Here is a 26054-nt window from a genome sequence, read left to right as displayed (position 1 = left end):
TTAAGGTTACTTGGGGGAAGAAGGGGTTGCATCTGTTGTCCATCAAATATAAATAGTATTTTATCCTTTTGAAAAATAACAGATAAAATGTAAGATAAGGAGTGTTTGAAAGGGTTGAAGATCCATTTTAGGCATGTATCTTTGCATATTTTATCTTAAAATCATGTATTAATAAGGCTAACAAAGTAGAATAAAGATTAATGCTATTGGATATTATATTGAGGGACACGTGACTTGCTTAAATCAAACATATAGTCCTTATAGTTGGGAGGGCATTTGTTTTCATTTATTTTCCCTTTAAAATAATTAAGCAAAGGAAAGCTATCTTGATTTATGGTACCTATAGACACCAGTGGGTTAGATATTGTTCTGTGAATCAGTTGAATTAGTTGATATACCTTTTTGTTTTTGCTTGGGATTATTTGCATCTTTGCTGAATCCCCACTTTAACTCTCTTTCTAAGCACTACATGGCCATCACCTTTTTCATTCTGTATTTTAAAGAATCCTTATTGAGGTTGCAGGAACAAACCATCCCGATGTGTATCAAGAAAAGTAAATATGGCAGGCGACCAGCTTGGCTTAACAGTGAAATCCTTGCTTGTCTTAAACACAAAAAACAGCTTACAAGAAGTGGAAGATTGGACAAATAACCAGGGAGGAGTATAAAAGTATTGCTCAGGCATGTAGGTGTGAAATTAGGAAGGCCAAATCACACTTGGAGTTGCAGCTAGCCGGAGATGTTAGGAGTAACAAGAAGGGTTTCTTCAGGTATGTTAGCAACAGGAAGAAAGTCAAGGAAAGTGTGGGCCCCTTGCTGAATGAGGGAGGGAACCTAGTGACAGAGGATGTGGAGAAAGCTAGTGTACTCAATGCTTTTTTTGCCTCTGTCTTCACAGACAAGGTCAGCTCCCAGACAGCTGCACTCTGCAGCACAGTATGGGGAGGAGGTGACCAGCTCTCTGTGGAGAAAGAAGTAGTTCGGGACTATTTAGAAAAGCTGGACGAGCACAAGTCCATGGGGCTGGATGCGCTGCATCCGAGGGTGTTAAAGGAGTTGGCCGATGAGATTGCAGTGCCATTGGCCATTATCTTTGAAAAATCATGGCGATCGGGGGAGGTCCCGGACGACTGGAAAAAAGCTAATGTAGTGCCCATCTTTAAAAAAGAGAAGAAGGAAGATCCAGGGAACTACAGGCCAGTCAGTCTCACCTCAGTCCCTGGAAAAATCATGGAACAGGTCCTCAAGGAATCCATTCTGAACCACTTAAAGGAGGAGAAAGTGATCAGGAACAGTCAGCATGGATTCACCAAGGGCAAGTCATGCCTGACTAACCTAATTGCCTTCTATGATGAGATAACCAGCTCTGTGGATGAGGGGAAAGCAGTGGATGTGCTATTTCTGGACTTTAGCAAAGCTTTTGATACAGTCTCCCACAGTATTCTTGCCAGCAAGTTAAAGAAGTATGGGCTGGATGAATGGACGGTAAGGTGGATAGAAAACTGGCTAGATGGTCGGGCTCAACGGGTAGTGATCAATGGTTCCATGTCTAGTTGGCAGCCGGTATCAAGTGGAGTGCCCCAAGGGTCGGTGCTGGGGCCGGTTTTGTTCAATATCTTCACTAACGATCTGGAGGATGGTGTGGACTGCACCCTTAGCAAGTTTGCAGATGACACTAAACTGGGAGGAGTGGTTGATACGCTGGAGGGTAGGGATAGGATATAGAGGGACCTAGACAAATTAGAGGATTGGGCCAAAAGAAATATGATGAGATTCAACAAGGACAAGTGCAGAGTCCTGCACTTAGGACGGAAGAATCCCATGCACTGCTACAGACTAGGGACCGGATGGCTGGGCAGCAGTTCTGCAGAAAAGGACCTAGGGGTTACGGTGGACGAAAAGCTGAATATGAGTCAACAGTGTGCCCTTGTTGCCAGGAAGGCTAATGGCATTTTGGGTTGTATAAGTAGGGGCATTTCCAGCAGATCGAGGGACGTGATCATTCCCCTCTATTCAGCACTGGTGAGGCCTCATTTGGAGTCCTGTGTCCAGTTTTGGGCCCCACACTACAAGAAGGATGTGGATGAATTGGAGAGAGTCCAGCGGAGGGCAACAAAAATGATTAGGGGACTGAAGCACATGACTTATGAGGAGAGGCTGAGGGAACTGGGATTGTTTAGCCTGCAGAAGAGAAGAATGAGGGGGGATTTGATAGCTGCTTTCAACTACCTGAAAGGGGGTTCCAAAGAGGATGGATCTAGACTGTTCTCAGTGGTAGAAGATGACAGAACAAGGAGTAATGGTCTCAAGTTGCAGAGGGGGAGGTTTAGGTTGGACATGAGGAAAAACTTTTTCACTAGTAGGGTGGTGAAGAACTGGAATGGGTTACCTAGGGAGGTGGTGGAATCTCCTTCCTTAGAAGTTTTTAAGGTCAGGCTCGACAAAGCCCTGGCTGGGATGATTTAGTTGGGTTTGGTCCTGCTTTGAGCAGGGGGTTGGACTGGATGACCTCCTGAGGTCCCTTCCAACCCTGAGATTCTCTGAGTCATCTGACTGTGGAATATGGTTGCCAACCCTCCAGGATTGTCCTGGAGTCTCCAGGAATTACAGGTTAATCTTTAATTCAAGATTGTCATGTGACGAAACCTCCAGGAATACCTCCAATCAAAATTGGCAACCCTAAGATGGAAAAAAACCCTTGAGTTCAAAGTGCAGCACTTCTAGCTCCAGAGGCAGTGGTTGATCATACAACAATTACTTTAATTGGGATATTCATTCAAGTGACTAAATGTTTTATAAAGAAACAGTGCTGTTAAAGTCAGTTGTCTGGTATCCTACAAAGTCCTTGCACAGAACTTTACAACTTTACAAACATGTTTCTGCCCAGGAAACATGCATCATGCATTCTCCTCCCTTCAGCTTTAATCTGGAGTGTGAAGGATCAGCAAAACCACTAAAGAGATATGGCTTACCTTTTTTAGATTTAGTGATTAGTATTTTGTAAAACATTATGTTGTGCTAAGTAGCAAAAGAGCACACACTGTAATACGGTAAAATGTGTCACAAAGGCAGATAAAAGCAACAGTGTCCAGGATTTTCAGCTGCTAGGGAAATTAACAATTGCTTCTCTCAAGACTGGTTTTTGACATGGTACATACGAATTTTGGCCTAGAGGCATTAGGAAATGATGTGTGTGTTAGTTAAAGACTGTACATTTTATCCCACTCTTATGTTACAGCTGCTTAGATTGTGAGCTCTTTGCAGCAGAGGCTGTCATCATGTATGTCTTGTAGGCACTACCTAACACATGGGTGCTACTGAATGCTATACATTTTATTATATCTTTTGTTTGGTGGCGGTTTCCAGAAAAAGTAATTATGGGTGCATTAATAAAGGGCAACTCCTTTACACACAGGAAGGTAAAGATTTTTGAAAAACTATTAAACCAACTACAAGTGGGATATTGGCCCTTCTTGAAGTGCCTGGTGCCTTGAAACTTTGGATTTATATCTACTGCAGGTGTGTTTAACTCAACTATCCAGATTATTTTATTTAGGAAACCAAATAAAACTTTCTTATCACTTAAATCTGTCGGATCACATTTTTCTTCTCATGTCAGTGTATCTTTTTTGTCTTGAGGGTAGAGAGGAGGCTCTTTTCAGTTTTGATGTCTTTTGGGTAACATACTTTTTTAACCTTCTACTCTTGGGTCTAGAATCTTCTAGTTGAAAATTTCAGTAATGGCTCAAGCATGTTCTCTTCTTCTATCCCAACATGTTTAGTGGCTTTGAATACTGCAGATGAAATTTATTATAAATAGTTTCCCAGCAATAAGCTGTTCTTTTATATTCTGTGTCTTTCAGCTTAAAGGTATCTGACTTTTGAAATTAATAAAATATTTGAAAGTTGGGGAGGGAGAAGCTAGCAGGTAGAGTAATGAAGAAATCTGTACTTCAAGCCACCCGAAAAAGCTTGATCTTTGACATGTATAAAATTGCTTAACCGTTAACAGGTTTGGCACTGTAATCTTATAAAAAGAAATTACATTTTTCCATAACTGGTTGAAACATGCTTAACAAATTATTGAAATTTATATTCTGTATACATTTATGTTCTGATGGGGTTCAACAATTTTCTGGTCTCTAGTGAACTCAGTCAGCTATGTATGCTTAATGAAAAAAGGTCGCCCAACAGTAGTCATTATGCAATTGTTCATTGTCTTGTTCTTATTTGTCACTCTTAGATATGAGCACTATAGGAATACATGGCTAACAGCATTGCTGTCTGATGACAACTGCTGCTCTTTTAACAATGTTTTTGCCATGTTGAGCCTAGGCTACCTTCTCACACATCTCCAACCATCACTTCCTTTATAAATATGAAATATTTGTTTAAAATTCTCAAGTATTCCTATAAAACCACTCAGTCCTTTTAGTATCAGGATTTAAACCTGAAATTTCCTTGAATGTGAAAAAGCATTAATTGCTTAGTGGCAGGAATACTGTCAGGCTAAATTCCATTTGCTGTTCCGTGCTAGTTGGGAATTACGTATGGATACTGTATCTGTTTATGGATTTAGCTGGAGAAGCACCTAGTTGCTAGGGTAGAAAGGGTTAATAAGGCAACATTTAATCTTGGGAAACCTAGTCTGGAAACTAGGCTAACTAGGTCACAAGTGGGTCATTTCTTGACCCACTTGCCAATTTGACTTCCTTGAGGCTGTAATGGGTCATCTAGCTGTATGAGAAAACAATCCCTTCTCTCCACCCTTTTTGTAAATGAGAACATAACGTTAAGATTCAGAAACTGAAATTATTGAGCTGTAATTTGTCTACAAAATTTAATTTAGATATGATTTTAGATTGCAACTTGTATTGCTATTGTTAATTAATGCAACACAGATTATGGAGTCTGAGATTATGCTTAGTTTACTGTGCTGTGTCCTCCCTAGGTTTGGTTAGTCAAGAGATCCTTGCTAGCTAGATTAATGTTGTATTAAGACTGAAAGAACTGTGTTTGTTTAGTTTGGAAAAGAGAAGACAGAGAGGGAACATGATAGCAGTTTTCAGGTATCTAAAAGGGTGTCATCAGGAGGAGGGAGAAAACTTGTTCACCTTAGCCTCTAAGGATAGAGCAAGAAGCAATGGGCTTAAACTGCAACGAGGGAGATTTAGGTTGGATATTAGGAAAAAGTTCCTAACTGTCAGGGTGGTTAAACACTGGAATGAATTGCCTAGGGAGGTTGTGGAATCTCCATCTCTGGAGATATTTAAGAGTAGGTTAGATAAATGGTCTAGACAGTAATTGGTCTTGTCATGAGGGCAGGGGACTGGATTCGATGACCTCTCGAGGTCCCTTCCAGTCCTAGAGTCTATGAATCCAGGCAAGCAATGTTCAAATAAAACTCTGGGACTAAACACTGAAATTCTTATATACAAACCAACTATAGCGCCTGCCATACAGCAATGGAAAGACTAAAATGGCACATTATGTATATTAGGGCTGATGTAGAGGGATGATGAGTGTTAGTTAGAAGACTTTGTGTACACTTAAACCACTACAGTGGCACAGCTGTAGCTGTACAGTAGAGGTTCAGTGTAGACACTAACTACAGGAGCTGGAGGAGTTCTCCTGTTGTAGTTAATCTACCTCCCTGAGAGACAGTAGCTAGCTTGACGGAAGAATTCTTCTGTCAACCTAGGGCTGTCTACATTGAGACTTGGGTCTGCTTGACTAAGGGCATGTCTACACTTACTGGTAGATCAGCACTGCTGCAGTCAAGTGCAGCAAGTGTTGATTTAGCGGGTCCGGTGAAGACATGCCAAGTTTTGTGTACTCCACCTCCCTGAGAAGCGTAAGGGAAGTCAACAGGAGAGCAACAGGAGAACATGGCACAGTGTAGCCACTGAGGTAAGTGGATCTAACTCTGTTGATTTCAGTTATGTTATTTACATAACTGAAGTTGCATAAGTTAGATCGATTTACCGCGGTAGTATAGACCAGCCCTATGTTACTAAGCAGTGTGGATTTTTCATATCCATGAGTGACGTAGCTGGGTTGACCTAACTTTTTAGTGTAGACCTGGTCTTAGTAATGTACGTAGATGTGTCAAACATGTAATACTTACGGTTTGCTGTTGCTGGAAGTAAGGATATAAGTAAGCAGTAATTGAGTGTATATTGATTTGGAGGGGGTATTGAAAATTTTATCGTAACATTTAACTTTTAGGCTTAAAAGTCTATGAAAGAATGGACACACCCATAATTTGCTATGATTTTGAAAGTTTAATGTTTAGTAATGTTTTCTTTGTCCTTCTTACAGATTTTTGAAGATCTGGTGCTGATAATAGAACACTGAACACTTGCAAGCTCTCCAAACATAGAAATGTCTGGATCATATGATGATTCTGTTGGAGTAGAGGTTTCTAGTGATAGCTTCTGGGAGGTAACCTGAACACTCTATTATAAGATACCATGTTTGCTTCTGATTCTCACCTCTTCCATAGATGACTGATTTCTGTGCACATACAGAGTTACAAGCAACTAAAGATGGTAGTCTAAATAAAATGTGTGGTTATTTTGAACTTTAGAAGTAGCCTTCGGGATAGCGGTGACCTTTAATTTTTGGCCCAGTTCTGTCAAGTTAAGTTTATAAACTGAAAGTGCTGACACACAAGATCACAAATGCCATCCATTTTAATAGGATATGGGATTCAGTTTAAATGTTTATACTTTTTCTGCCCTGTTAGGAAGTCTGTGTAAAATACTTCATTCTGTAGCTAGAGATTGACAAAAGCTAAGGAGTATACTTAAAAGCTACCTTAACTAGGTCTTCAGCCAGTAAAAAATCTTTGTATTAAAAAGATTTACTGAATATATTGATCTTCATAAAATAGAAATTTTAATGTTTTATAAAATTTTAAAATTAAAGATTAAGAAACAATCTGTTGGAATGAGATTTTTGGAATAATGTAGAAGTAAGCTCAGTGTTCTACAGTGCAAGTACTACTATTGTGACTGGAACTTGTGGGTCTGATCTATGGCAAAGCAGAGACAAATGGGTGACAGAAGATGTTAAAATATTTCCATAAGAACTGGGGTCTTGCACTATCAGATTAATTGGTTTGTGGTGGCCTGGTGGGAGCAGGTCTCCCATCAGGCAGCTGGTGATTTAGATGCTTGATTTACAAAGCAGGCGTGGCAAATTTAGATTTTTGTCTTTTTATAATCTTAATGGATAATATCAATGTTTATTTTTAAGCTTTTCTTATTTGTATTGATTTAAATTTTCACTATTGCAGAAATTATGGAGTTTAAGCATTTTTCCCCATTTTGATTTATTTAAATGTTCACAGTTGCAGGAAATTATGGGTGAGGGGCAGGCAATAATTTAATGACAGTAGACATTGAGATTAAAAAATTTAAAGCTTTAACTGTTTAAAACACAAATTAGTAACATCACATGTCAAAAATATACAAAGTAAATATCCTTAACTCAAACTCTTAAGGAGCTCTCAAAGACATTTTTCTTTGTCTATCTGTAAATTTCTATTATTTTTGATGGATATATTTTTTTCATCAGTTTGTGTGTAGAGTGATGTTTACTAACACTGATTAAAAAATCTAATCCTTTTAAGCATATATACAAGCAAGAGTTGTTGCATTTTGATGCTAGTTTCTCATTAATCTTGGATAAGATATTGAGGAAATGCTTAGTTTGACCAGTTAAGGTTTCTATTGGATAACAATCAAACTAGCTGCTGTATAGTTTCTTGGAAGACTTCTGTGGTTGAAATGGCCCACTCACTCTTGCAGAGATTCTGGATACCACAGCATAAAATCTTGAATGGGCTTTTTGTCTATTTTAGGAAGTTCTAGTCTAGTATTTTCTTCTCAAGGAATGTCTGCTTTGCAATGAAAGTTTGCCACTTGAGTACAATGGATCTTACTCTTATATGCAGCTCCTTTGAGGCAGAAACCAGACTTGTCAATCAAAGCAGGCTGGGACTGGCCACTGCCCTGAAGACCTGACCAGATAGCGCACACTGCCTCCAGCAATTGGAAGGCTTTACCAGACCTGCTCAGAGCAACAAGGAAAAAAAAACAACCAAAAAGGAATCCTTATTTATTCTTGCAATTCAGCTTATTGGATCTAAGCATTTCTGATCTATTATTCAACCTTGGGGGCTCTGCAGCAAGGTTCCTGGAAACAACCTTCCGATGCTTAGGTAGCTGACTTGAACAACTTTCAGAGTAGCATGTCTTGGTAGATCTCTCAGGCAAGAACACAACAGGAGGAATTGGGAGGCTGGCAGAAACGGGCACAAAATGCCTACCCAACCAAATCCTGCTCGCCTTGGGTCAGCCATGCCACACCTGCTGAGCTAACTGAACCCAACTCATGTTGTGTGTGGACTATATCCTGCCTTTTTCTAACTCTCTCCTCCATAAAGCCAGCCCTGGAGAAATGAGAGGGAGAGCAGTCCAGACATAAAGGAAAAAGTAGGTGGTAAGGGTCGTCTTGGCCTGTCCCTTATTTCTATTTTCCCTGTCCCTTTAACAAGGTGTCACTCCACCCTTATGAAACCTTGCCTTGATTGCTTAGGATTCTGAGACACAATGGCTGCTACATGAAAAGGGTTCCCCTGCCTCTGCCTGGAGCGGGAGCTTAGGGAGCATGTATAATGTTCAAGAAGTCAATTAGGCATCATCTATAGCACATCAATAAGTTTGGCTCTCCCTTCAGATCTTTTTTTAATACTATTATCTCAGGTTGCTTATCTCTCTGTACCCTACAAATAAGGGGGAAGTTCTTCCAACACTTCAGCATTGGCTTTTATCAATGAGAGAGAAGATACCAGATCCTCAACCTCTTCTCTGTTCCTGGCCAAAAGGAGGAAGAAGAAGAATCTTCTGTTTTCATAAGCACTATACGTAAAGAGAGAATAAGCATCATAGCAACTGCTTAAGAAAGCAAACAATAAATCTGGGAGAGTGGAGTATACAGCCCAAGATCTTCAAGTAGAGTCTGGCCTTCAGTAGCCATCCTGTCAATGGATCTATTTGTATCCAGAACCCAGCAAAGAAACTCAAGTCTTATTCTAGAATGCAAGATTAATAGACTGCATGATTGTAGCTATATTCTCCTATGGCCAACGATGAGTGTCTTTCTGTCTTTTACTGCCCACGCTGTTCTCCAGGATGGAAGTGTGCACATGCACGCTCACACAAAAGTGAGTCAGGTGGTCTCACGTTGTTCAGGAGGTCCTGGTTCTCGTGTCCAATTTAGGTAACAACTGCCGTTTGGTTATGCCTCCTTTACAAGAAGTATTTGCTCCCAAGGACAAAATTCTGCATCCAAGCCCAGAAAAAACTACATTGACTTACATGATGAGAGGTATCAATTAAAGCAATGTATTTAGATGTGTGTAATACTTTTAGCTTTGAAATAATATCTACAAACAGAGCATCTTCAAGGGCCACATCTTTGTGAATGACAATATTCAGTTATTAGCATGGATGGATTCAGTTAATGCAAGGGCAAAGCAATTCTTAAAATTGTCCTAAAGCCTTGGACTCTAAAATACAAATTGTAACCATTTCCACCTCACTAAAGACAGGAATGTCCTCTCATCCAGATGAAAGGTTTGTTAGAGTGCCACACATCTCAAATCCACACCAATGGGAACTTCCTTCCAGGAACTAGATGTTGTATCCAATGCTCTGACTAAGCATTTTAATTCCTTGTCAGAAGTGTCATAGATTTTCTATCTTTAAAGGCTAACATACTAGGTGTAGTCACTACAGCAAGGAGCATTTTTGGAGGCTAAGGTCTGATTGGGGAAAGGCATTATGGCAGTGCTTAATTTGTGCCAGGGCTGAGCCCCGGCACCTGAGGCTTGGCAGTTCATAGTCCCAGGATATCTGGGCTTTCTGCGTCAATTATGAAGGTAAAAAAAAAAAAATGCTTGAGCCCTAGCACCCTAATTACTTGAGCCTTGGTACCTCTTTCATTACAAATTAACACTGCATTTCTGCACTTCTCATGAGGCAAAGTTGTTCTAAACCTTTATTTCCCAAACTAACCTGATTATAAGAAATTGTTTTCTTTTCTGCCAACGTGCAGAACACCTTAAAAAGAACTCTATGCACAACTGATGTGTTAGGAGAGTGCTAAAAATTAACACTGAATGCAGCAATCCAGCTCAGGAAATCTCTAGCTGTGGTCTGTAACCCCCATCATAATAAATAAATAAAAGCATACCGTATGGCTTCAGTTATTAGATGACTACGTTATGACATTTCCGAAGCTGTCAACTGTAGAAGACTCTCCTCCCCCCCCACCCCCCCAATATTCATGCTCATTTATTCAGAGCCAGAGTAGCCTGCCATCCGGAAGGATCATATCCAACATACAGAAGGATACAGGGTGGCCATCTGGTAATGTTGTTCATAGCTTCACTAAGTTTTTACAAATTAATTGCATGGGTCCCCTTAGTTTTTGCCGTTGAAGACAGGTATCTGCATACTGTGTTCACCCCTAATTTTATATTTAAAACTGAGAGTGTGATACATCTATCTCATTCATTATTTGTTTTCCTTCCCTGTTGATGCACTGCTATTAGATATCCCATTGTAATGGAACAACAGACCTTCCAAGTAAGGAATAGAAAAATGTCTTAATTTACTAAGAATTTCCTTTCGTCTAGCAGGATCCAATCCACAGATCCAATCCATCCAACACAAATTATCATTGAGGGAGATTTAATTTGTCTCACTCTCTATTTTCTTTGAGGGTACACTATATATGTGTATATTCTCCGATAGTTGGCATGGATTTAAGTTGATCTATAGTAAAAAGCGTTTGCATGAATTCTTGTTTTAGTTAACCGCTGAATTAAACTTTGAAGAACTTACTTCCAAAGTTACTTCATAGACCTAAGTCTTTTAAAGTTTAATTCAAAGGTTATAAAATAGAACAAAACATTCATACACACACTTCCTTCTGCAGATCAACTTCAAATTCCACCCCAGCTATTGGAGAGCATACACATATGTATAGTGCAAAGAAGTAAATTGGAGGAGACTGCGCCAGAGTAAACCTCCCTCAGAACTGCAATTCTTGTGCTTGGTGGATTGGATCTGTGGACTTTCCTGTTTAGAAGAGAGGAAACTTTTGAGTAAGGTAAGATAATTTTTCCTATATTCAGTATTTTGAAAATCTGTGAAATAAATTACTATACTTTTTCTTCTTTTGAAAAAGTGTAGGTTCACTTCTTTACCAGCATTTCTTGTCTGCTACTACACATGGATTAAAAAGAATACTAGGAACTAAAACAGACTTTTAATGCAAACTCCAGTCTTAAACACATCATTGTTTATAGCTGTTCTCTGGCATTTATACTAAGGCCTTGTACAAAGAAAACAGTTTAATCATGTTTGGAGACCATGTTATAGGCTGGGTTAAGTCAGTGTTGATTATTTTTGCTTCTCATGTCAAATTGTAAATTTTGAAATCTTTTTTAAAAAAATGAACCTATCATGTCATTAGGTTGGATATTAGGAAAAACTTTTTCACTAGTAGGGTGGTGAAGAACTGGAATGGGTTACCGAGGGAGGTAGTGGAATCTCCTTCCTTAGAGGTTTTTAAGGTCAGGCTTGACAAAGCCCTGGCTGGGATGATTTAGTTGGGTTTGGTCCTGCTTTGAGCAGGGGGTTGGACTAGATGACCTCCTGAGGTCCCTTCCAACCCTGAGGGCTTGGCTACACTTGCAAGTTGCAGCGCTGGTAGAGGCTTTCCAGCGCTGCAATTAGTAACCGTCCACACCTGCAAGGCACATCCAGCGCTGCAACTCCCTGGCTGCAGCGCTGGCTGTACACCTGGTCAGGTTGGGGTGTAGCGATTGCAGCGCTGGTGATCCAGCGCTGCTCATCAAGTGTGGACACACACCAGTGCTTTTATTGGCTTCCAGGGAATAAGGAGATATCCCAGAATGCTTTTAACTAAATTACTCTGTTTTGTTATGCAGCCTCTCTTTGTTTTGTTGTGAACTCCGATCGGAGCTCCGTTGAACTGCTTATCTAAAAAAACAAACACTGATCACAGCAAACAGGAGCTATCTGTACCTGGCTGTGAACGATCAAATGAGAGGCAGGGAGTGAATGTTTGCTTGACAGAGAAACAGCGTTGGATGCAGGCTGTTTGCAATTAAGACTAAGGGTTCGCGAACATTTTGTGATTTTTCAATCCAGGAAGCTAACACACAGTGTTGGCTCCAAAAATCCACTCTCTCTATCTTCCCCGCTCCCTGTCACAGTACACCACCATCCACCCCCCTCTTTTGAAAAGCACGTTGTTGCCACTTGAATGCTGGGATAGCTGCCCATAATGCAGCACTCCCAACAGCGCTGTAAATGCTGCAAATGTGGCCACACAACAGCGCTGGTAGCTGTGAGTGTGGCCACACACCAGCGCTGTTCCTGCACAGCTGCATGACCAGCGCTGTAACTCCTAGCGCTGCAACTTTCAAGTGTAGCCAAGCCCTGAGATTCTATGATTCTATGTCCTTCTAAAAATCTCTCCTAAAGGTCACAATTTAGCAAGAACTCAAGTAAGAGTTCTTGTGCTGAAAAGGATCAGGAAATATTTGCTGCTTGCAGTAATCTGGACAGTTACTGTAAGGCAGACCGGTCTTGTATGTATGGTAGAACTACTCTTAAATTGTTCCCTTTTAAGCAATATACGCAAATATTACTTTAACACTTGTAATGAGCAGAATTGCTAATAGTTTAGAAAAATGCACTTTCATATTTACCATATTCTAGCTCAGCAATTTAAACAAAACGTACAATTGACTTGCAGCATTATTTAAAATATACAGATGGCACTAACATTTTTCATTATATTGCACACAGAAAAAGTTACACTTCTGCAATGTACAATGAATTTCTTCCACTTCCCTCAGCTATTGCTAATGGGTATTCATAGGAATTAGAATCCTACATTGTATGGTTTTGAGCAAGGCTTTATTTTTCAAAATAAGAGGAGAAATTGCAGGTTGAATATTTAGGTAACTATTACTTCTGACTTTCTTTTTCAGCCTGATGCAATAAATAAATTAAGCTCCTTGTCCAAGAATGGGGAATCTTCTTGAGAGTGGATACTATAAATGCTGACCAAAATCAGGCTACACACCAAAACCTTGCCCAAATGGGAAAATTAGCATCAGCATTCCAAAACACTGCTCAGTTTGTCTGTAATGTGTGCTTGGATTTAAATGCAGAGCCTGAGGGAGAGTTAGAGAATAAAAGGATTTAGTCTTGCAAGATGCTAGGCATTCTAGCTGTAATCCATTGAAGCACTAAACATGCTTAACCTTTAGCATATAATTACTCCCATTGAAGTCAATAACAGAGCCCCAAAATTGTAGCTAGGATGAACCGTAATAGAACTGGTTTAGATTTGCTGAAGGTTGTAGAGTCCACCTTCATGTTTTCTAATCTGTGTAGCAAATGAATCAGAGTTGTGGGTTATTTGGTTCACCTTAAGAATGAACCCCAACTGTAATAATTAAGAAGTTTATAATTTCATTAAGTGAAGAATTGGAAAGAGGCTCATTAATGCCTTAACTTCTTGTTCAGCAGCAAAAATGCACCTTCTGTACAACTTAATATACCAAATAGTCCCTAATATTCCATTGATTTTAAATTAAATATTAAAATGATAGCTGTCAACATATGCTATGAAAGACCAACACTCACCCAAAAAATAAATGAGCATCTTTGCACCATGTTTATCTTTGAGTTAACTGTTTAGATCAGTGGTTCTCAACCTATTTACCATTGTGGTCCGTATATGCAGCTCTGTGTGTTATGTTGGCTGCATCCACACAATATATATACTACCTATCTGGCCCTGAGGATGTCACAAGGGCCGCAGCTGTGTGCTGATTGGGTTGCAAGTGGGCCGTGGGTTGAGAACCACTGGTTTAGATGGTCATATTACTTATGAAAGCACTGTATGTTTTTCTGTTTGTCTTAAATGCCCAACAATGCAATGCACAGTTCACCAGAAGTGTTTTATTTTGGTTACAAATACTGAATCTTTAAAGAGTGAACAGAGTAGGATTTTTTAATGCCATTTTAAAGATTTTCACATTGTTTCAGAGAGGCTTTACATTTACTGAAATGTAAAAGTGGTATTTCTTAGGGCTTGGCTACACTTGCAGGTGTGCAGCGCTGGGAGTTACAGCTGTCTTCGTACAGCTGTGTAGAGAAAGCGCTGGAGTGTAGCCACACTGACAGCTACCAGCGCTGCAGTGTGGCCACATTTGCAGCGCTGTTGGGAGTGGTGCATTATGGGCAGCTATCCCAGCGTTCAAGTGGCTGCAACGTGCTTTTCAAAAGAGGGGGGTGGGGTGGAGTGTGACAGGGAGCATGGGGGAGACAGAGTGGATTTTTGGAGCTGACACTGTGTGAGCTCCCTGCCTTGCAAGTTCTAAGGACTGGAAGGTACAGAGCACCAACCTTCAATCATTTTAAAAGTTTGGACCCCTTCCCCCACCCCTCTCTTATTCACTAAATGCAAATAGCCTTCAGACCAGATAAGCAGCTGCTCCAAAACAGACTCCCTCCTCCCCCCCTGCCGTGTTGCTTCTCTCCTCAAGCAAACACTAGCTGTGAACATTCCAAAAGAATCCCCCTGCCTGCCTCTGCTGGAGCAAACAGTAGCTGTGTTTGTTTTTTAGATAAGCAGCTCCGGGAGCCCGGAGTTCACAACAAAACAACAGAGTGGCTGAACAGGCATTCTGGGATACCTCCGAATACCTCGGAGGCCAATTACAGCGCTTTTGGTGGCCACATTTGCGGAGCAGCGCTGCATCACCAGCGCTGCAATCCTTATACCCGAGGCAGAGCAGGAATACAGCCAGCGCTGCAGCCAGGGAGATGCAGCGCTGTATGTGCCTTGCAAGTGTGGACGGTGACTAAGTTGCAGCGCTGTAAACCCACCACCAGCGCTGCAACTCTCCAGTGTAGCCAAACCCTTAGACTTGGCTTCTTTAAAAAAACAAAACAAAAAAACTGTCATGCAAACTGTATACTTGATCAGACTCTAGAGGTGGCATTTGGTTTTTATATAAAAATAGCAACGTTTATAGTTGGTTTCATAATTCCAAAGGCAATTGGCTAATCACAGAAAACATGGAATGTATAGCTGCAATGCTCTAGTAGATACATCCAAGACTTCATATACATGCAGGGCCACCCTAGGCCAAATGGCATCTCAAGCAGATAACATATTTGGCACCCCTTCCTCCCCCCTCCATTTAAGTTTCTGAATACTTTATTTTTATTGCATTTGTAGCTCATTTCATGACTTTGCATGATTTATCCCTGTCATATAAGGCAATACATTTGCACGCTAGGATTTGTAAATCTGTATTTATTCATGCCATATATAACAGTTGTTCAGTAGGTGACAGCCTTAGAATGTTAACCCCAGTTCTTTAGTTTAAAAGGTTGCTTTTCTTGCGTTTGCCCTCATGATCTGAAGCATAGCGTCAGAGAGATCCAAAGACTGGCCAATGGCATTTTCAAGCAATAAAATAGCAAGCGATGTCAGGCTTTCGCCGGCCATTGTCGATCGAAGGTACGTTTTAATGAGCCTGAGTTTCATAGAATCATAGAATCTCAGGGTAGGAAGGGACCTCAGGAGGTCATCTAATCCAACCCCCTGCTCAAAGCAGGACCAAACCCAACTAAATCATCCCAGCCAGGGCTTTGTCAAGCCTGACCTTAAAAACCTCAAAGGAAGGAGATTCCACCACCTCCCTAGGTAACCCATTCCATTTCTTCACCACCCTACTAGTGAAAAAGTTTTTCCTCATGTCCAACCTAAACCTCCCCCTCTGCAACTTGAGACCATTACTCCTTGTTCTGTCATCTTCTACCACTGAGAACAGTCTAGATCCATCCTCTTTGGAACCCCCTTTCAGGTAGTTGAAAGCAGCTATCAAATCCCCCCTCATTCTTCTCTTCTGCAGGCTAAACAATCCCAGTTCCCTCAGCCTCTCCTCATAAGTCATGTGCTTCAGCCCCCTAATCATTTTTGTTGCCCTCCGCTGGACTCTCTCCAATTTATCCACATCCTTCTTGTAGTGTGGGGCCCAAAACTGGACACATTACTCCAAATGAGGCCTCACCAGTGCTGAATAGAGGGGAATGATCACGTCCCTCGATCTGCTGGAAATGCCCCTACTTATACAACCCAAAATGCCATTAGCCTTCTTGGCAACAAGGGCACACTGTTGACTCATATTCAGCTTTTCGTCCACTGTAACCCCTAGGTCCTTTTCTGCAGAACTGCTGCCCAGCCATTCGGTCCCTAGTCTGTAGCAGTGCATGGGATTCTTCCGTCCTAAGTGCAGGACTCTGCACTTGTCCTTGTTGAACTTCATCATATTTCTTTTGGCCCAATCCTCTAATTTGTCTAGGTCCCTCTGTATCCTATCCCTACCCTCCAGCATATCAACCACTCCTCCCAGTTTAGTGTCATCTGCAAACTTGCTAAGGGTGCAGTCCACACCATCCTCCAGATCGTTAATGAAGATATTGAACAAAACCGACCCCAGCACCGACCCTTGGGGCACTCCACTTGATACCGGCTGCCAACTAGACATGGAACCATTGATCACTACCCGTTGAGCCCGACCATCTAGCCAGTTTTCTATCCACCTTACCGTCCATTCATCCAGCCCATACTTCTTTAACTTGCTGGCAAGAATACTGTGGGAGACTGTATCAAAAGCTTTGCTAAAGTCCAGAAATAGTACATCCACTGCTTTTCCCCTCATCCACAGAGCCGGTTATCTCATCATAGAAGGCAATTAGGTTAGTCAGGCATGACTTGCCCTTGGTGAATCCATGCTGACTGTTCCTGATCACTTTCCCCTCCTTTAAGTGGTTCAGGATTGATTCCTTGAGGACCTGTTCCATGATTTTTCCAGGGACTGAGGTGAGACTGACTGGCCTGTAGTTCCCTGGATCTTGCTTCTTCCCTTTTTTAAAGATGGGCACTACATTAGCTTGTTTCCAGTCGTCCGGGACCTCCCCCGATCGCCATGATTTTTCAAAGATAATGGCCAATGGCTCTGCAATCTCATCGGCCAACTCCTTTAGCACCCTCGGATGCAGCGCATCCGGCCCCATGGACTTGTGCTCGTCCAGCTTTCCTTAATAGTCCCAAACTACTTCTTTCTCCACAGAGAGCTGGTCACCTCCTCCCCATACCGTGCTGCAGAGTGCAGCTGTCTAGGAGCTGACCTTGTCTGTGAAGACAGAGGCAAAAGCATTGAGTACACTAGCTTTCTCCACATCCTCTGTCACTAGGTTCCCTCCCTCATTCAGCAAGGGGCCCACACTTTCCTTGACTTTCTTCCTGTTGCTAACATACCTGAAGAAACCCTTCTTGTTACTCTTAACATCTCCGGTTAGCTGCAACTCCAAGTGTGATTTGGCCTTCCTAATTTCACACCTACATGCCTGAGCAATACTTTTATACTCCTCCCTGGTTATTTGTCCAATCTTCCACTTCTTGTAAGCTGTTTTTTTGTGTTTAAGACGAGCAAGAGTCCCCGACCACCACCACCCTCCTCCTCTGTGGTGGTCGTGGAACCCCCATCCCTAGGACGGCGCATCTCATGCCTTCCAATCAGTGGAGTCTCCTTCTGGTCTGTTCCCTTAGATGTATCATCCACTCCACTCTCTGCACTAGTACCTGCGGAGAGAACATGAAAACGGTTGCTCACCTGTATCTGTGTTTCTGGTACATGGACGTTTCTGGTACTCTTTCCTCTTCTGGAAGTCACATGCCGCCAATTATCCTCGCTGGCCTTCTGTCCCCGCTGCGTAGCCTGCTCTGAATCTTCAGAACATTGTGCCCGCTGAAGCTGATCCTGACGTCGATCCAGGAAATCCTCATTTTCTTTTATGGAACGCAGGGTTGATATCCGTGTCTCTAGACCTTGAATCTTCTCTTCCAATATGGAGATCAGCTTGCACTTTGTACAGACAAAGTCACTTCTATCCTGTGTAAGGAAGACAAACATGGCGCATCCTGTGCAGGTCACAACAGCAGACCGCTCAGCATCCATGGTCTCTTCCTTATAAGAGCTTCCTTACTTGTGGCAGAAGCTACTCAGAGAACCTGCAAGGGGGGGGGGGGGGGGCTCAGTAGGCTCTCTCCAGGGAAACTCCTTCTGTTTGCCTCGCTGCTCAGGGGACTGCCTTTTTATAACAGTCAGGCCCAGCTGGAACAAAGCACTCCCAAATCAAACTGGTCAAACAAGCAATCAAACAATCAAGCACACAGTCAAACTGCCAAACTGCCCCCCCAATAGACACTCAGATACTCACCAGCGCAGTCCCCCTACTGCAGCACTTAGCGTACCTCTGCTCAGAGGGATCCCAGGCAAACTCCTTTCTGTTTTCGAAACACTGTGCTCACCACTCGCAACTGTGACCAGCAGAATCCTTAAAGCTATCTGCACATTAGGAAATGTATTCTTCATCTGTGCATCATTAATGAATTGGAGAGTTTAGAGTGAAGGATGTTTCCCGTGTGACAAATTGTGATGGATGTTGTCCAATTCAACATGGAGGTCAACAGTGACGTCTGAACATTCCCCCGTGTCGGTGTCCAGTGAAGGTCTGTACAATTGTTCAAGAGTATTTTCCTGTCCGCCGGCAGCTTATTAGGATCTTATTAAAAAAAACAAACAAAAAAAAAGTCTTTTTGTGTGCTTCATTTGTCCAAACCTTTCTTCAGTGGACACTCGAGCAGAGTCAACGACTGAGCAAAAAACCTCCCTCTTGAATTATTCTTTCGAGCTTCCCATCATCTCATCATTGCCCTCGTAACCAAACGGTCTTTTTTCCAATGGATGAGTTTCCTTGAAGACAGGCTCAACCATTTCTTTGGCAGCAGTGATGACATCTTCAAATCCATTGTCTCTGTAGACCATAATGAAGACAGAAAATATATTGCCTCTATATAAATCCATGGTACGCCCATACCTTGAATACTGTGTGCAGATGGTTGCCCCATCTCAAAAAGGATATATTGGAATTGGAAAAGGTTCAGAAAAGGGCAACAAAAATTATTAGGGGTACAGAACGGCTTCCATATGAGGAGAGATTAATAAGACTGGGACTTTTCAGCTTGGAAAAGAGGCGACTGAGGGATATGATAGAGGTCTATAAAATCATGTATCAGAGGGGTAGCCGTGTTAGTCTGGTTCTGTAAAAGCAGCAAAGAATCCTGTGGCACCTCATAGACTAACAGACGTTTTGCAGCATGAGCTTTCGTGGGTGAATACCCACTTCTTCAGATGCATCTGAAGAAGTGGGTATTCACCCACGAAAGCTCATGCTGCAAAACATCTGTTAGTCTATGAGGTGCCACAGGATTCTTTGCTGCTTTTATAAAATCATGAGTGGTATAGAGAAAGTAAATAAGGAAGTGTTATTTACTCCTTCTCATAATATAAGAACAAGGGGCCACCAAATGAAATTAATAGGCAGCAGGTTTAAAACAAACACAAGAAAGTATTTTTTCACGCAATGCACTGTCAGCCTCTGTAACTCCTTGCCAGAGGGTATTGTTAAGGCCAATACTATAATAGGGTTCAAAAGAGAGCTAGATAGATTCATGGAAGATAAGTCCATCAATGGCTATTAACCAGGATGGGCAGGAATGGTGTCCCTAGCCTCTGTTTGCCAGAAGCTGGGATTGGGTGACAGGGCATGGATCACTTGATGATAACCTGTCTGTTCATTTCCTTTGGGGCACCTGCCATTGGCCACTGTCAGAGGACAGGGTTCTAGGGTTGATGGACCTTTGGTCAGACCCAGTATGGCCATTCTTATGTTATGAAATCAAGGCAGCTTCTCATCAAAGTAGTAGAGGCCATAATGTCCATCACATGAGTTTGTATTTCCTTGCTTACCATGTTTACTTAGAACAGGATATCATGCCAAACCACAACTGAGACTAGAAATTTGAAGTCGGGGATCAGGTTTGTCAGGCATTGAGCCTGGTGTCAGATTCCTGCCTCGACTTATTTGATTGCACCAGTTCCATCAGGGCATCATAAACCTCAGTCACTTGGTACCTCACTGGCCTTATGCTGTCAATACGGCTCTCCAGCAAGTGTCATTTAGCAGCTTTTAGAGTCAGATTTATAACATTGCTGGTAAGGATCTTCTACCTGATAGTTGGTGCTCAAAACAGGACGTATATCCTTTGAAGTACTCTGAAGAGAGAAACTGAATTTAAAAAAGATGCTGCTGCATCTGACACAACCATGTTGAGGGAATGGTGGCCCCAAGGCACGAAGAAAGCTCTCGGGTTCAGTGCAAGGGTCCTTGGCTGGACACCACTGATTCTTCCCATTATGTTCATGCCATTGTCGTAGCTTGCCTGTGGCAGTCCTAAAGCTTTATTTTAGACTCATTCAAAACTTTCATAAACAGTTCTGTTAGGCCTCGTCCAGTAGAGTCATCCACAGGCCAGAAAGAAAGTGTTCCTTTACTTGGATACAACCATCCTACATAATGTAGATGACGCCAGAACAGTCACCTGCATGAATGCAGCCTGCTGCTGGCTATTCTGGTGCCACAGCGGCCTCCGGTGGGCAAAAGGCAGAACTGCAGTACTTGGGTGCAGTGTTTTTTCTGCAGGGGGAAAAAATTCTGTGCGTTTGCAGTGCTGTAGAATTCCCCGAGGAGTAATTTGAAGTTCATCACAGCACCCTGCCTGCAGAGCTAGGTTAGGACAGAGAGTGGGGCACACGGGACTGCTGTGGGGGGACAGGTATCAAAGTCTGGAGTTCAGAATGGCTAGTGGGGAGACAGACTAGGGCGTGGGCTCAGGAGCTAGTGGGGTGACATCATTGAGCCAGGGGCTGAATGGGAGTGAGGGCTGCAGGCCACATGGGGATGGGGGAGGAGGTAGCAGAGAGACATGAGTGGTGTAGGGACACACAGGGACGGGCAGATGTGCCTGACTGAATAGGAGAGGCTTGGGGAGGATCCCCAATTCCCTAAAAATCCCTCCCCCCCCTCCCAAAAAAAAAACAAAATCTTGTTCCATACTTCTCCCACCCACATCCAACAACCCTCCAGGTTCACTCCAGGCTCCTTCCCTCTTCCTCAGCTTCGCCATTGCCCCTGACTTCCCCAAGCCTTTTGCACTGCTTCTGACAGGTGCAGGAAGAACGTTTCTGTATTGTAGTTTTAAATTAATCACTCAAAGTTCTGTATTAATATGTTTAGTAAGGAATCTATTTGTCAAAAAAAAAATTACCAGAATATTTTTTTGGTCTGTATTGTTACAGGCATATTTGCTTACAGGTATTTTGAAATAAATTACCAAAATAAATGAAGCCGGTGTGATTATATTGTGTTGTTTTGACAAATATATGCAGAATTTTTAATTTTTTGGCGCAGAATTCCCCCAGGAGTAATATTTGAAAAAAGTGCATAGTGTAACATAACAATGGTAAAGAATCAGTCACTTTCTCTTAACACTGAGAGAGGAATTTTATTAGAATAAGGAAATCAATATCCCTAAAGCTATGCTCTATTGCTCTGTAGATCTTCTGCCTAGATTCTTCCCCAATACCTCCTTTCCTTGCATCTTGCTATAGTTTTAAGAGAACCTAATCTATTTTATGAATATTCATTTATGCACAATCTACTTTCTATTTGAAGCACCTGCTTTTTATTTTAAACTATGTTTTAGTGATTAGCTATAGTCTCGCTAGAATTTATCACTGAAAAATTAAGCCATACAGCAATTAATACCAAAATGGTGGCACTATGTGCCATCTGGATTCAAAGCTTTTGCTTTTCAGCATTTGGAGGAAATATGTTTCTGTGGAAAAGCTTTATAAAATAGTAACACAAGAATTCTTCATTGAGATCTCAGGAACGAATGAGTATTTAGCAAGGTGTCTGCTGTGAATAGTTTTGATTCATATTCTATCTGATGTATTGAATTGTGCAAGTCCTCTTAGATGTTTTTCCTCTAGAGGAACTGAAAATAACATAGGAACAGTCATATGGGTAAGACCAATGGTCCATGTAACCCAGTAGCCTGTCTTGTGACAGTGGCCAGGGCTAGATGTTTCAGAGGGAATTAACAGAGCAATTTTGAGTGATCCATCCCCTGTTGTCCAATCCCAGATTCTGGCAGTTGGAGGTTTAGGGATACCTGAAGCTTGGGATTGCGTACCTGACCAACTTGTCTAACAGCCATTGATAGACCTATCCTCTCTGAACTTACCTAATACTTTTTTTGAACTCTGTTATTCTTTCGGGCTCCACAACTTCACATGGCAATGAATTCCCCTGGTTGACTGTGTGCCTGCTACCTATTAATTTCATTGGGTGACCCCTAGTTTTTGTAGAGAGGCTTTTTAACACTTCCCTGTTTACTTTCTTCCTACCATTCATGATTTTATAGACCTCTATCCTATCCCCTTTAGTTGTCTCTTTTCTAAGATGAAAAGTCCCAGTAATTTTAATCTCTCCTCATATGGAAGCTGTTCCATACCCATAATCATTTTTGTTGCCTTTCTCTGTAGCTTTTATAATTCTAATATATCTTTTTTTGAGATGGGGTGACCAGAACTGCACACAGTATTCAAAGTGTGGGTGTACCATGGATTTATATAGCGGCATTATGATATTTACTGTCTTACTATCAATCCCTTTCCCAAGGATTCCCAATGTTAGCTTTTTTGAATGCTATTGCACATTGAGCAGATGTTTTCAGAGAATTATCTGGAATGACTCCAAGATTTTTCATGAGTGATACCAGCTAATTTAGATCCCATCATTTTGTATGTATAGTTTGGATTATGTTTTCCAATGTTCATTACTTTGCATTTATCAACATGAAATTTCATCTACCATTTTGTTGCCCAGTCACCCAGTTTTGTGAGATCCATTTGTAACTCTTTATAGTCTGCTTTAGACTTGCCTATCTTGAGTAATTTTGTATTGTCTGTAAATGTTGCCACCTCACTGTTTACCCCCTTTTCCAGATCATTTGTGAATATTTTGAACAGCACAGGTCCCAGTACAGAGGACCCCCATGATTTACCTCTCTCCATTCTGAAAACTGACCACTTATTCCTACCTTTTTGTTTCCGGTTTTTAAATCAGGTACTGACCCATGAGAAGAGCTTCCCTCCTATCCCACGTCTACTTACTTTGCTTAGGAGCCTTTGGTGATGGACATTAGCAAAGGTTTTCAGAAAGTCCAAGTATGCTATATCTACTGGATCACCCTTGTCTACATGTTTGACACCATCAAAAAATGTTAATTGATTGGTGAGGCAGAGTTTTCCTTTGCAAAAGCCACATTGACTTTTCCCCAATAAATCATATTCATCTGTGTCTGATAATTTTGTTTTTTACTATACTTTCAACCAGTTTGCCTGGTACTGAAGTTAGGCTTATCAGCCTTTAATTGCCAGAATTGTCTCTGGATCCTTTTAAAAAAAACATTGTTACAGTAGTGATCCATCACTCATCTGGAACAGAGGCTATTTAAGTGATAGGTTACATACCACTCTTAATAGTTCTGCAATATCATATATGAGTTATTTGCAAACTCTCCATCTGGTCCTGGTGACTTGCTACTGTTTAATTTACCAGTTTGTTCCAAAACCTCCTCTATTGGCACCTCAGTTTGGAACAGTTCCTGGGATTTGTCACCTGAAAATAATGGTTTAGGTGTAGGGATCTCCCCCATATCCTCTACAGTGAAGACTGATGCAAAGGATTCATTTAGTGTCTCCAAAACGGCCTTGTCTTCCTGGAATAATCCTTTAGCAGTGCCAGTGGTCCCACTGACTGGCAAGTTTTCTGACAAATTTCTGACTAGTCTGGGTTCCTGATTAATTTACTGTTAGTTTTTTGTGTCTTTAGTTAGTTGCTCTTCAAATTCTTTCTTGGCCTGCCTAATTATACTTTTACCCTTGACTTGCCAGAGTTTATGATCCTTTCAGTTTTTCTTAATAGGATTTGACTTCCAATTTTTAAAGGATGCCTTTTTGCATCAAACAGCTTTTTATTCTGCTGTTTAGCCATGATGGCATTTTTTGGTTTTCCTATTGTTTTTTAATTTGGGGTATCTATGTAGTTTGAGCCTCTATTATGGTGTTTTTAAATACACCTCTACCTCGATATAACACGACCCAATATAACACGAATTTGGATATAACACGGTAAAGCAGTGCTCTGAGACGGGCGGGGCTGCGCACTCCGGTGGATCAAAGTAAGTTCGATATAACGCGGTTTCACCTATAACACAGTAAGATTTTTTGACTCCCAAGGACAGCGTTATATCGAGGTAGAGGTGTAGTCTCTATGCAGTTTGCAGGCATTTCACCCTTGTGACTGTTCCTTTTAATTTCCATTTAATTGACTTCCTCATTTTTGTATAGTTCCCCTTTTTGAAGTTAAATGCTATTGTGGTGGGTTTCTTTGGCGTTTTTCCCTACAATGATGTTAAATTTAATTGCATTATGGTCACTATTACGGAGTGATTCAGCTATAGTTACCTCTTGCACCAGATCCTGTGCCCCACTTAAGACTAAATCAAAACCTGGGTTTCTGCTTGCGGGTTCCAGGACTAGCTGCTCCATTGATGATGTCTAGAAATTTTATCTCTGTATACCTTCTGAGGTGACTTGTTACCCATCAGTATGAGGATAGTTGAAATGCTCCATTATTATTGTGTTTTCTGCCTTTGTAGCCTCTCTAATCACCCTGAGCATTGTACAATCACTGTCACCATCCTGGTCAAGTGGTCGGTAGTATAGTCCTTACTGCTATATTCTTATTGTTCAAGCATAGAATTTCTGTCTGTAGAGATTCTATGGTACAGGTTGATTCATTTAAGACTTTTACTTTTTGACTCTATGCTTTTTCACATACAGTGCCACTCCCCTACTAGTGCAATCTACTGTCGTTCCTATACAGTACAACCTCAGAGTTACAAACACCTCGGGAATGTTCATTACTCTGAACAAAATGTTATAGTTTTTTCAAAAGTTTACAACTGTACATTGACTTTCTACAGCTTTGAAACTTTACTATATAGAAGAAAAATGCTGCTTTCCCTTTATTTTTTTAGTCGTTTATGTTTAACACAGTACTGTACTGTATTTGTTTTGTTTGTTTCTGCTGCTGCCTGATAGCATACTTCCGATTCCAAATGAGGGGTGTGGTTAGGGTTCGTAACTCTGAGATTCTACTGTATATTTTCTACCGTGGTATTACTGGGTCCCATTGATTTTTTTTTCCTTATTCCATCCAGTTTCCTTGTTGCCTGTTATATCAATATCCTCATTTAATGCCAGACACTCTCTAGTTCACCCATCTTAGTATTTAGACTTATAGCATTTGTGTATAAGGACGTGTACATTTTGTCAATAATCAGTTGCTTGCCTTGTATGTGTTATATTTAAATGGGGCTCTTTTTCATTTGACTATTTCTCTTCAGTTCCTACCTTTACTTTATCAACTTCTATCCTCTCCTCTTTACTAGGATATAGAGCAGGGGTCGGCAGCCTTTCAGAAGTGGTGTGCTGAGTCTTCATTTATTCACTCTAATTTAAGGTTTCCCGTGCCAGTAATACATTTTAACGTTTTTAGAAGGTCTTTTTCTATAAGTCTATAATATATAACTAAACTATTGTTGTATGTAAAGTAACTAAGGTTTTAAAAATGTTTTAAGAAGCTCCATTTAAAATTAAATTAAAATGCAGAGCCCCCCAGACAGGTGGCCAGGACCCAGGCAGTGTGAGTGCTACTGAAAATCAGCTTGCCATAGATTGCCTATCCCTGATAGAGAAAATCCCTGTTAATAGATCCTCCCTTAAGGGGTGTCTCTGTTCAAACCCTGTGCTCCTCTGCACCTGTCAGCTTTCCTCCATCCCTTCGTTTAAAAATCCTCTACAAATTTTTTAATTTTACATGCTG

The 26054-nt window shown here is 41.3% G+C and overlaps 1 protein-coding gene across 5 annotated transcripts in view; it reads left to right on the top strand.

Annotated features, from left to right (window-relative positions):
* The window catches only part of PACSIN2 (protein kinase C and casein kinase substrate in neurons 2), a 138123-nt gene that overhangs the window by 70695 nt on the left and 41374 nt on the right, over nt 1-26054 (top strand). For all 5 annotated transcript variants that reach the window (XM_044994504.1, XM_044994480.1, XM_044994488.1 and 2 more), the window contains exon 2: nt 6322-6444. In XM_044994504.1, coding sequence (XP_044850439.1) covers nt 6385-6444 — 60 coding nt within the window. In that variant the 5' untranslated portion in view covers nt 6322-6384. The remainder of the gene's footprint in view (nt 1-6321; nt 6445-26054) is intronic.

Source organism: Mauremys mutica, chromosome 1, assembly GCF_020497125.1.
Source record: "Mauremys mutica isolate MM-2020 ecotype Southern chromosome 1, ASM2049712v1, whole genome shotgun sequence".
In the NCBI taxonomy this organism is placed as follows: domain Eukaryota; kingdom Metazoa; phylum Chordata; order Testudines; family Geoemydidae; genus Mauremys; species Mauremys mutica.
Note: the sequence above shows the minus strand (reverse complement) of the source record. Positions and strands in the feature narration are given on the sequence as shown.